Raw genomic sequence first — 13226 nt, forward strand, 5'->3', positions numbered from 1 at the left:
GAACTTAAGCAGTGCAGAACCTTGTTCTCTGAAATTCTCCCTGACTCATTTGCCTGTGAACCGATAATGAAATTCTCCAATATATGTTCGCAAAAATTGAACTTTTCTTCCAGGAATAATTCAACAAGTTATTACACATTATGAATATTGACCATTTTTGTTGATTAGATTCCAAAGTCATCTTGTTGTTATTTCTATTCCCTGATTGGATAACTTATGTAACTAACCAGTCCAGCTTGACTAATAATAATAGAGTTTTACACAGTTCAGAGTTTGTTTCTGGCAAATATTAGAGCTAAGAATTGACTTTTGGGGGCTAAATCCTGCAGTCCTAAGATTTAGGCTAAATTCTGCCAGTGAGAGTTTGGCTTGAAGAAGCTTTGAATAAGAACTGCAGGCCCTGTGTCAGCATCCATGTTAATAAAGACAGTGCCATCAAATGTTCATGGAAAGTGGATGTGAAAGGGTCACAAATGTGCTCAAATTGAAATTCATTTTGGAACAATTATTTGTGGCATATTAGCTCACCTCAATCTCTATCTTAAAGTGTGTTAGAATCATAGCTGAGAAGGCAAGTCCCAGAGTTTTTTAAATAATACAGTGGTGCCAATGATAGTAATACATAACAAATCCACACTTGTTCATCGTTTGGATACTTCATGAATGCTATTTTCAAGATATGTTCTAACCAGATGAAATTGATGCCTGAAATAATATACAGAACAGTGTATTTGTGTTTCACATTTTGTCTGGTTGCGTACTTCCACACTAACTTCTTTTCACTGCCCCTTTAAGAGCACAAATTAATAATGCCACAAGAAGATAAATCAGCAGTGTTCAAAGGATCAATAATCATGTCAGAGGTGTAGATGGCATGAAGATGATTGAGTTGTGCCTCTTGTATTAGATGTTTCAAGGAATATTCATCCCTTACATAACATAGAGCAATGGACAAAATTTCCATGTTACTCTGATACCTCATGCCATCACATTTAATTGCGTAACAGTCAATCACTATCACATAAATTTGCTTCTTCCATGATTTCTTGTAAGACAGTGGTAGGCATGTTTTCAGTGAGCTGATTCTAGATTTCAGGAGACGTATATTTGACATTTGCTGGAATTGCTAGTTATTGATATACCTTTCTGAAGACAACTTGTCCTTCTGGCTTTTTGAGCACACCTAATATGAGTTTATCTCTTCTGAGCATTAGTTCATCCATTATGATCAATTAAATTAGGTAAATTATAGACCATGAAAAATCATGGGTTTTTAAAAATTTTATGTGTAAGTAAAAGTCCCTTATTATATACCTTTGTCTGGCACAGTATATTTCATGTTATCATAGATCAGAGATTTGGATTACTGCTTGTGATATTATCCAATTTAGCTTATTAAGACACCTTGCTACATAGCTCCCTTTAAGAAATGTTTAGAATTCCATGCATTTTACACCGTAAGATAAATATGCTCACGAAAAATACATACTTTTCTTATATTTACTCTCTCCCTCTCTCCCTCTTTCTCTCTGTGTTACATACACACATATACACTAATAAATATGTTACATTTTGCTATGCTCTAATATACGTTAGGCAGGATATCGTTTATTCACCGTATGGAATACCAGAGTTAATATCTATGTTAAAAATTTAATTCACTGAATTGCTTCTGCTGTGGACATAGCATGAACTTGGGCTTGGTCAAGCCAGAGAAAGGAAGTAATGCCTTGACAAAGCCTTCATCAACCAGCGGAGAGAAGAACAGCAGGTAAAAAAAAAAAAAAAAGAATCAGCTCGCTGTACCAACATCAAGCCATGGAAAAGACAGTTGAGTACAGAAAAAAGACATTTCTAGAACTGGAGTTAAATAGTTCAAGGAATTTTCAGGCAATATAATGTAATTGTCTCTTGTATAATTTTTCGGACCACAAGCAGGTCATGTATTTTGACTACCCATTTATCAGACGATATGAAAAAATGTCCATCCCCTCTCAGGAATATCATCTTTTCTTAATGACTTAAACTGCCTTCAGAAATAATGCTCCTCTAAATGGACAAACTAAGCAAAGTAAACTGCTCCATCTTGTGACTCAGTCCCTGAAGTAACACTTTCTGGAGGTAGTATACATTGTGCGAAACCAAAAGTGAGGGTGGTACTTGTCCAAGGTTAGTCAGCATTAGATATCAGAGTAAAGGGGTTGCTCTACTATGTAGTCCACATTCTATGTAAACAACTCCTCGACATTTATTTATTAGTTAATTAAATCATCAAAAATCAGCCATTTGTTGCTTCTCAATTTCTTTCAAGAGGAGAATGCCTCTGGTGCAGCAAATAATGTATGTAAAAAACAGTGGTCTCTAGCTCAAGAGAATGCCAGCTGTTCAGAATCCATAGCTACCCTACATCATGTCTGTCTCTAAGTTTGTCTGGTCTTCGGGTTTTTCCTGAAGGACCTCCTCTGTGAAGAGAGAAACTCCAAGCCCCCATCCCCACACTCATATCCTTCTGAGAGCTAGCAACATTTAGCTAGTTGCCAGCATGAGTGAGAAACTAAGCACCTAAGTTTAGGGTGTCTCAACAGAGAAGCTCTGTGTTCCTGTGCTGGTTCCTAGAAAATGTCACACTGTTATGGTGAACTAGTGCTCTGTATAAAGTCTGTTTCTTCAGACACATAGTCATTTTCCTCCTTTTGCAAGTGCTTTGCCACATATTCCTTTGTGATCAAGTCTGGCTGGTGAGAGAACCGAAGACTAAGTAGGGTTTGCTAGTCAGACTTTCAGTCTGACCAGCTTGTATCCACACCAGGATTCTGCACCCACCTTGCGAATTGAAATGTGACTCAGTATTTTTTTGTGAATTTTATTAAAACACTTACATAAAATAAAGGAAAAATCACAAAACCAAGTTACCATTAATAATATTAAACTCAACTAAGAATAAAGAAATGCAACTACCAAATCAATATAAAATCAAGGTCAAATAAAAAATTAGTCTTGATTTTGTGTTCAAATTAAATAATCCACCTAGCTAAATAATTGAATTAATACCTAAAATGATCAATCCTTATATAAAATCTAAGAAGGGGTTTCAGGAGGTGGTTGTCCAGTTGGTTATAGAACTTTACCACAGTCAATCAAATCTATAATTGGAATGTTTCAATATCTTAATATTGAAACCAAATTATTAACTAATGTCCGAATCACAACCTCAGAGCATATTATGGAACTTCCTCCTTAGACTTTAATTCTTGAGTTGCAGTTAAGCCTTTCCTCCACCCAGAGCTGTAACAATACAGACTTTAATAGGGTACTTTTGATAATCAGAAGTTTGACATCTCTTATTTAGCAACGATTACATACCACAATCTCAAGTCTCTCAGGACTTTTAAACATAGAGCACAGAGCACACACTAACAAGTAAATTTATAAGACAACATTTAGGGCTATTTAAATGTTGGGAACATTTCTTTCAAGTGCCTTCCCATTGTGGACTTTACAGGTGCTCTCACACATATGCATGCACACTTCTACTTCCACACCATGGTGGGGGAAGAGAATAAAAAAAATAGAAAAAAGGAAAAATAATATACTTCAGATAACAGAGGAGTTGCAAATTCTCCAGCTCCTTCAGTCTCTGGGTTCCCAGAGAAAGAGCTGTAATTTCAGGCAAGGACCAAGACCCCAGTATTCTGCTGGCTCAGCATTTCTTGGCAGCAGGCCTCCTTTGGATGCAGGGAAAGAAAAACTAGAGTGGCCAGATGTTGATATTGTGACTTCCTCTCCTCAATCTCAGAGATTCTGGAAGGTCTGTCTCCCCTCAGGTGGCATATTGATCCCAAAGGTGAGGTTTCTTGGTCTAAGCCTAGATTAATAGTCTGTGAAATTTGCCTACTCATCCTTACAGTACCTTCAAGGTCTTCAGACAAATCAGGTGCAAAGCCTGCATTGGTCCAATCAGTTTCTCCTAACTGAACATTGGTTTGGAAAAGGTCTACTTAAATCAGCTATTTTTAAAATATTCATTCTTTTATCTACCACAGAGACTGTAAGTCTGATCTCCACCTGCCCAAAATATCAAAAATCTGGATACATGAGACCATACTTGAGGAAGCTGGCATGGTCTTATCTGGGTGAAAGGTCTTAAAATGACATTATGTCACCAGTTTATGGATAAGTTAAATATAAAAATCCTATCAAAATAGTTAATTGAAAAGAAACCCTAACAACAAAACCAGGCCCTTGGCAAGTTAAAAATAAGTTCAAACCTATGTTCAGTTTCATCACCTCCAGTTCCTGAGGAATGAGGAATAGTATTTTTATTTTTGAACTGGGTTATAGGTCAAGCTGCTTATTTTCTGGAATCTTCATCTAGATAAAGAAAAGTGGCTTTAAAGCCTATCAAGATGAAATCCACTTACAACATACAATTTTATTATTGTATTTTTATTATTATTGATTATTATTATTTGTACTATTGTGGTGCCCAGAGGCTCTACTCATAAACCCTGACCCCTCTGTGCTAAGGGCTGTGCAAACTCAGAACAAAAAGATGGTCCCTGCACCAAGGATCTATGTCTACACTATGGAATAAGGTCGAATTTATAGAAGTCGGTTTTTTAGAAATCGGTTTTATATATTCGAGTGTGTGTGTCCCCACAGAAAATGCTCTAAGTGCATTAAGTGCATTAACTCGGCGGAGCGCTTCCACAGTACCGAGGCTAGAGTCGACTTCCGGAGCGTTGCACTGTGGGTAGCTATCCCACAGTTCCCACAGTCTCCGCTGCCCATTGGAATTCTGGGTTGAGATCCCAATGCCTGATGGGCCTTGTGGCAGCAGACGGTACAGTACGACTGGTAGCCGTCATCGTCATGTCCGAGGTGCCCCTGGCCACGTCGGCTGGGAGCGCCTGGGCAGACATGGGCGCAGGGACTAAATTTAGAGTGACTTGACCAGGTCATTCTCTTTAGTCCTGCAGTCAGTCCTATTGAATCGTCTTATGGTGAGCGGGCAGGCGATATGGACTGCTAGCAGTCGTACTGTACCATCTTCTGCCAGGCAGGCAAGAGATGAGGATGGCTAGCAGTCGTACTGTACCATCTTCTGCCGAGCAGCCATGAGATGTGGATGGCATGCAGTCCTTCTGCACCGTCTGCTGCCAGCCAAAGATGTAAAAGATAGATGGAGTGGATCAAAACAAGAAATAGACCAGATTTGTTTTGTACTCATTTGCCTCCTCCCCTGTCTAGGGGACTCATTCCTCTAGGTCACACTGCAGTCACTCACAGAGAAGGTGCAGCGAGGTAAATCTAGCCATGTATCAATCAGAGGCCAGGCTAACCTCCTTGTTCCAATAAGAACGATAACTTAGGTGCACCATTTCTTATTGGAACCCTCCGTGAAGTCCTGCCTGAAATACTCCTTGATGTAAAGACACCCCCTTTGTTGATTTTAGCTCCCTGAAGCCAACCCTGTAAGCCGTGTCGTCAGTCGCCCCTCCCTCCGTCAGAGCAACGGCAGACAATCGTTCCGCGCCTTTTTTCTGTGCGGACGCCATACCAAGGCAAGCATGGAGGCCGCTCAGCTCACTTTGGCAATTAGGAGCACATTAAACACCACACGCATTATCCAGCAGTATATGCAGCACCAGAACCTGGCAAAGCGATACCGGGCGAGGAGGCGACGTCAGTGCGGTCACGTGAGTGATCAGGACATGGACACAGATTTCTCTGAAAGCATGGGCCCTGCCAATGCATGCATCATGGTGCTAATGGGGCAGGTTCATGCTGTGGAACGCCGATTCTGGGCTCGGGAAACAAGCACAGACTGGTGGGACCGCATAGTGTTGCAGGTCTGGGACGATTCCCAGTGGCTGCGAAACTTTCGCATGCGTAAGGGCACTTTCATGGAACTTTGTGACTTGCTTTCCCCTGCCCTGAGGCGCATGAATACCAAGATGAGAGCAGCCCTCACAGTTGAGAAGCAAGTGGCGATAGCCCTGTGGAAGCTTGCAACGCCAGACAGCTACCGGTCAGTTGGGAATCAATTTGGAGTGGGCAAATCTACGGTGGGGGCTGCTGTGATGCTAGTAGCCCACGCAATCAAAGATCTGCTGATATCAAGGGTAGTGACCCTGGGAAATGTGCAGGTCATAGTGGATGGCTTTGCTGCAATGGGATTCCCTAACTGTGGTGGGGCTATAGACGGAACCCATATCCCTATCTTGGCACCGGAGCACCAAGCCGCCGAGTACATAAACCGCAAGGGGTACTTTTCGATAGTGCTGCAAGCTCTGGTGGATCACAAGGGACGTTTCACCAACATCAACGTGGGATGGCCGGGAAAGGTGCATGATGCTCGCATCTTCAGGAACTCTGGTCTGTTTCAAAAGCTGCAGGAAGGGACTTTATTCCCAGACCAGAAAATAACTGTTGGGGATGTTGAAATGCCTATGTGTATCCTTGGGGACCCAGCCTACCCCTTAATGCCATGGCTCATGAAGCCGTACACAGGCAGCCTGGACAGTAGTCAGGAGCTGTTCAACTACAGGCTGAGCAAGTGCAGAATGGTGGTAGAATGTGCATTTGGACGTTTAAAGGTGCGCTGGCGCAGTTTACTGACTCGCTTAGACCTCAGCGAAACCAATATTCCCACTGTTATTACTGCTTGCTGTGTGCTCCACAATATCTGTGAGAGTAAGGGGGAGACGTTTATGGTGGGGTGGGAGGTTGAGGCAAATCGCCTGGCTGCTGGTTACGCGCAGCCAGACACCAGGGCGGTTAGAAGAGCACAGGAGGGCGCAGTACGCATCAGAGAAGCTTTGAAAACCAGTTTCATGACTGGCCAGGCTACGGTGTGAAAGTTCTGTTTGTTTCTCCTTGATGAAACCTCCCGCCCCTTGGTTCACTCTACTTCCCTGTAAGCTAACCACCCGCCCCTCCTCCCTTCAATCACCGCTTGCAGAGGCAATAAAGTCATTGTTGCTTCACATTCATGCATTCTTTATTCATTCATCACACAAATAGGGGGATGACTACCAAGGTAGCCCAGGAGGGGTGGTGGAGGAGGGAAGGAAAATGCCACACAGCACTTTAAGCACAGCACTTTAAAAGTTTACAACTTTAAAATTTATTGAATGACAGCCTTCTTTCTTTGGGGCAATCCTCTGTGGTGGAGTGGCTGGTTGGCCAGAGGCCCCCCACCGCCTTCTTGGGCGTCTGGGTGTGGAGGCTATGGAACTTGGGGAGGAGGGCGGTTGGTTACAGAGGGGCTGCAGTGGCAGTCTGTGCTCCAGCTGCCTTTGCTGCAGCTCAACCATACACTGGAGCATACTGGTTTGGTCCTGCAGCAGCCTCAGCATTGAATCCTGCCTCCTCTCATCACGCTGCCGCCACATTTGAGCTTCAGCCCTCTCTTCAGCCCGCCACTTACTCTCTTCAGCCCGCCACCTCTCCTCCCGGTCATTTTGTGCTTTCCTGCACTCTGACATTATTTGCCTCCACGCATTCGTCTCTGCTCTGTCAGTGTGGGAGGACAGCATGAGCTCGGAGAACATTTCATCGCGAGTGCGTTTTTTTTTCTTTCTAAGCTTCACTAGCCTCTGGGAAGGAGAAGATCCTGTGATCATTGAAACACATGCAGCTGGTGGAGAAAAAAAAAGGAACAGCGGTATTTAAAAAGACACATTTTATAAAACAGTGGCTACACTCTTTCAGGGTAAACCTTGCTGTTAACATTACATACATAGCACATGTGCTTTCGTTACAAGGTCGCATTTTGCCTCCTCCCACCGCGTGACTACCCCCTCAACATTCCCCCCTCCCTGTGGCTAACAGCGGGGAACATTTCTGTTTAGCCACAGGCAAACAGCCCAGCAGGAATGGGCTCCTCTGAGTGTCCCCTGAAGAAAAGCACTCTATTTCAACCAGGTGACCATGAATTATATCTCACTCTCCTGAGGATAACACAGAGAGATAAAGAACGGATGTTGTTTGAATGCCAGCAAACATACACTGCAATGCTTTGTTCTACAATGATTCCCGAGTACGTGTTACTGGCCTGGAGTGGTAAAGTGTCCTACCATGAAGGACGCAATAAGGCTGCCCTCCCCAGAAACCTTTTGCAAAGGCTTTAGGACTACATCTAGGAGAACCGCAAATGCCAGGGCAAAGTAATCCTTTCACATGCTTGCTTTTAAACCATGTATAGTATTTTAAAAGGTACACTCACCAGAGGTCCCTTCTCCGCCTGCTGGGTCCAGGAGGCAGCCTTGGGTGGGTTCGGGGGGTACTGGCTCCAGATCTAGGGTGAGAAACAGTTCCTGGCTGTCGGGAAAACCGGTTTCTCCGCTTGCTTGCTGTGAGCTATCTACAACCTCCTCCTCCTCATCATCTTCTTCGTCCCCAAAACCTGCTTCCGTATTGCCTCCATCTCCATTGAAGGAGTCAAACAACACGGCTGGGGTAGTGGTGGCTGAACCCCCTAAAATGGCATGCAGCTCATCATAGAAGCGGCATGTTTGGGGCTCTGACCCAGAGCGGCTGTTCGCCTCTCTGGTTTTCTGGTAGGCTTGCCTCAGCTCCTTCAGTTTCACGCGGCACTGCTTCGGGTCCCTGTTATGGCCTCTGTCCTTCATGCCCTGGGAGATTTTGACAAAGGTTTTGGCATTTCGAAAACTGGAACGGAGTTCTGATAGCACGGATTCCTCTCCCCAAACAGCGATCAGATCCCGTACCTCCCGTTCGGTCCATGCTGGAGCTCTTTTGCGATTCTGGGACTCCATCATGGTCACCTGTGCTGATGAGCTCTGCATGGTCACCTGCAGCTTGCCACGCTGGCCAAACAGGAAATGAGATTCAAAAGTTCGCGGTTCTTTTCCTGTCTACCTGGCCAGTGCATCTGAGTTGAGAGTGCTGTCCAGAGTGGTCATAATGGAGCACTCTGGGATAGCTCCCGGAGGCCAATACCATCGAATTGTGTCCACAGTACCCCAAATTCGAGCCGGCAACGTCGATTTAAGCGCTAATCCACTTGTCAGGGGTGGAGTAAGGAAATCGATTTTAAGAGCCCTTTAAGTCGAAATAAAGGGCTTCATTGTGTGGACGGGTGCAGGTTTACATCGATTTAACACTGCTAAATTCGACCTAAAGTCCTAGTGTAGACCAGGGCTTAGTAGGAGCTGTACTCCCATATAAGCTATTCTTCTCACACTGACAACTCTCAAAGTTATGTTCCATGGAATACTTTCAGGCAGTACATGCGATTTAGTCCCTGAGCCATCAAAACATTCAAGTATGTGCTTACTTTATGTGAGTGATGCCATTGAAGTCAATGAGTCAGTTCACATAGTTAAAGTAAGCACATGCTTAAGTTCTTGCTGGATCAGGGCTTTAATAAACAACCATGAACAAAGCTGCTGCTGTGATTGGGATATTTCAGTTTATTTTTACAGTACATATTCATAACTGTTTCATGCTGCTCGAAAAAGACAGCTCTATAGGCATGCTGACTTGCACAGAACTTCCCTAAAAATTGTGTGTGTAAATGTCCTGACTGATGTTGAAACATTTTTATATTTGCAGAGAAGCAACTGCGTTTTCTAATTTGATCAATTTTCATTAGGAGTTGCCTATTTTTGACATTTATGTATCCCTCATAGTCTCATTCTTCTGATACCCTTCATTTCACTTTCTAGTAGTCATATGAAAGTGATCTATTAAAAATTACCCACACCTATAATGATTCGTCTTAGAATGTAAGCTCCTTGGGGCAGGGACCTTTACCTTTTGCTTCTTTGTAAGCACAGTGCAAAGGACAAGGAGTAAAGAACCCAACTATTCGATGATTCTCAAACAGATGGCCTTGCATGTGAAAAATGCAGGAGTTCTTGAGTTAGGGCAAGGACCTGGAGGGGCTAACAGAAGTGAGCAGAAAGCCTCTGGGAACTGTAGCTCATGTTGGGCTGAGGAACTACTTTATTTTGATATTTTGCCCAGGTTTATGTTTAACCAATAAATTGTGCCCTCAGGCAAAGGCCTCAAACAGTCTCTGGCATTGAATGAATCTGCCCTGGGCTGGTAAGATAGCCCACCAGCTTACAAGCATGTACCCATCTTCCTTTTTTTTTTTGTGACGTTCTGAACACCCTGAAAGTTCTCAAGAAATACAAATAGTGCTTTATTTTCAGAGATGCTGAGCAACTCATTTTCTGTTGAAGACAACGGGAGGCCTGTGTAGGTGGTTACTCAGCACAACTTAAAATCAGGCCAATAAAGACCCATCTTGCTGGCACTGAAATTAATAGTTGTTCTGACACCAGTGCAAGCAGGATAGGGTCCTATCATAATAGCTTCTGGAGAGGTATTGTTCAGGTACTTACACAGTACACAAACTATTCTTTAGTGTTTTCATGGGCAGGACACCAAAATTCCTTCACTGAGTTGCCCAGGCAGCCTTTCATTAGTTTAAAACATTTTTACATTGAAGGAACTGCTTGCTAGTTTGCTTCTTTTTGCATCAGAACAAGAGCTGCTGTCTTATATATTTTTAAATCAGCCTCAGCCTTGGTTCTTTCAGATTATCAGTGGCATAACCTCTTTCTCTGAAATATGTCTTGCATTCTCTGTTGCACTTAACTGTGCAAAGATATATTAGCATACTTCTTTTTGATAAAGACAGAAAGATAATTTGAATGAGGTTATGCACTGAGAAGAGACTATAGAAAAGGCATATGAGGTTCCATATTTTTGTCTCAGTGACTCCAGAGCAAATATGTTTTGTTTATAAGTAAACAGATCTGCTTGTTATTAGCTGCCAGCCCTTCCAACTTACCCTGGAATCTGAAAGTCAGTCTTAGTTTCTGCTGTTCTGTGCATCATCATCAGAAATCAAGATTCTGCGTGCTAAATTCTGACCTCAGTTACTTACCATTGCCATTAATAGATTTGCTTTTAGATACACCTGTGTATTACCAATGCCTATCACAGGCTCACGCAGAGCTAAATGACTCTGAAGAGCTAAACGGAGTAAAACTTAGTAAAAACATAATTTTGTGTTCCAGTTCAGAGCAACTTGGGTACAATAAACTTTTCAAATACTGTGAATTAGCTGGGCTTTGTATGTTTCTTGAGAAAGCAATCAATATTTCATCCTATTTTTGTTTAATGAGAAATTGTACTATTTTTTAAAAGAAACCATGAACAAGAAATGCTCTGAGGCCTGGATAAGAACACCATATACACTGGGACTTTTAGACACAGTAAGACACAAAGTTTGAGTGACAGTTATGTTATCACCTATGTGAGAAGGGTTACTCTCTGTGGTCTTTTTCTACAGTGCAGTACTCCTGAGTCCTAACCTATTGCAGTGTAGAAAGAAAATGGTCAAATGTTAACACATAATAGGGTTGTTTTTTTTACTAACGCTTATACGTCCTCTCTTCTTCTACCCAGCTCTTTGTTTCTTTTGTACCTCTTTTTTTTCTTCCCCTTTTCCTTGATAGTCATTTGGTTTTACTGATGTATTCAATGAAGATAATTTAACAAGCTTTTAATACTTTACTAAAATTTTATGTATATTTTTCTTTTTAAAAAAATCTCATTACAGATGAAAGGCCAGATTCTCTTCTGCGTTCTAGCCTCTTTGCGTGGATCTGGCTGATGGTCCTTTCTGCAAAGAAGCTGGAAAGCTGACAGATCTCCCCAGCTGACACAGTTCCAGTCATATCCCAACTGGGTAGCTGACTCCTATGCCACCTCTGTAAGGTATATGTGAGAGGTGAGTAGGAGCATTTGCAACACTACCGCACTCTGGCTATTCTTGGCTGGCTATCTTTGGCTGGTAGACAGCATCCTGAGGGTAAATTAGATCAGCCAAGGGTTGCTCTTAAGTGCAAAAGGTAGGTAAACAACCAGTCACGGCATAAAGGAGCTGCAACTGATTCCTTTGCAGCCCTCTGTAATGACATCCAGTAGACACTGGGCAAAACAGAATTTGGTCTAAAATTAATGAGCTTGTTTGTCAGTCACCTAGGGGTTCCATATTTCATGATACTGGGGTTCTACAACTGGATTTCAGTGGGAACCTTGCATTGTAGCTCACTGGATTGAACCCTTAAATACTATAGTGATAAGAGAGAAAGAGAATGTTTCTTTTATATAGGACAAATTTGTATGAACTATTTCTCTTTCACAGAAATCAATTCCTATCCTATCCCCCTGGGATTCCAGATGGAAAGATTTCAATATTTATTTAAACAAAAAGTGATACTCAGAAAATTATGGAAACCCATGTAACCCATGTGAATGTTTACAATTTTAACCAAGTTTGAAATAAATATTTACAGTTGAATTGCAGTCTTAAAATTGAAGGGAATATGTTAGCTGCAGTATCTTAATTGAGAAAATATACATTGTTAAAGTAGGTTTCAGAGTAACAGCCGTGTTAGTCTGTATTCGCAAAAAGAAAAGGAGTACTTGTAGCACCTTAGAGACTAACCAATTTATTTGAGCATGAGCTTTCGTGAGCTACAGCTCACTTCATCAGATGTATACCGTGGAAACTGCAGCAGACTTTATAGTAGTTATTTAAGAGCTTATTACAGAATTGGCAAGAATAGTTTTCCTTTCTCCTTTTGAAAGCAAATTTGCATTAAATCCCCATTATGGACCTTCTTTTAAAAAGTTGATTTTATCTGGTTAAAAAGATCAAATTGATAACATATATCATAAGGCAGATATTCTTCAGCAAAGATCTAAATTAAAGCTACTGATAAAATGCCCTCATTTAGGTGAAATAATATGCATTTAAAAGCTTTTTTTTTGAGCACAGAGTTCAGGTATTATGATCGGGAATTTTGTGATTTATTGTTTTCTGGGGGATACAGTTCTATTGGCTGTGGAGTTGGGGATGGTTAAGCTGCTGTTTAATTTGATTGTTGTGTCAAGGTTGCCTAGGGCTATAGATAGCGTTTCAATATTGTAGAAATCCAGATAAATAAATAAAAATAAATCTGTAAAATGTGGACAAAACTATAGCCTACAGGTACATTTAGACAAAAAGAATGGGATATGGGTAAACTCTCCTCTCTCCCCCCACCCCCATATAATTGGATATAGGAAATTTATGTAAAATGGTTATCACTAATGGACAAAAGTGTACATGCTTTACAGAACCAAAGGTGAATGGAGGAGGGGAAACATGGTAAAAAAAGAAGACAAGAAAAAGA

General features: G+C 41.8%; 1 protein-coding gene across 1 annotated transcript in view; it reads right to left on the bottom strand.

The window, feature by feature from the left end:
• Positions 1-8813, bottom strand: part of LOC142070760 (uncharacterized) — a 66789-nt gene extending 57976 nt beyond the window's left edge. The window contains exons 1-2 of the mRNA XM_075124727.1: positions 8231-8813; positions 7204-7642 (exon numbers count right to left, since the gene is read on the bottom strand). Coding sequence (XP_074980828.1) covers positions 7204-7642; positions 8231-8813 — 1022 coding nt within the window. The remainder of the gene's footprint in view (positions 1-7203; positions 7643-8230) is intronic.
• Positions 8814-13226: the final 4413 nt, after the last annotated feature.

This window comes from Caretta caretta, chromosome 2, assembly GCF_965140235.1.
Source record: "Caretta caretta isolate rCarCar2 chromosome 2, rCarCar1.hap1, whole genome shotgun sequence".
Classification (NCBI taxonomy): domain Eukaryota; kingdom Metazoa; phylum Chordata; order Testudines; family Cheloniidae; genus Caretta; species Caretta caretta.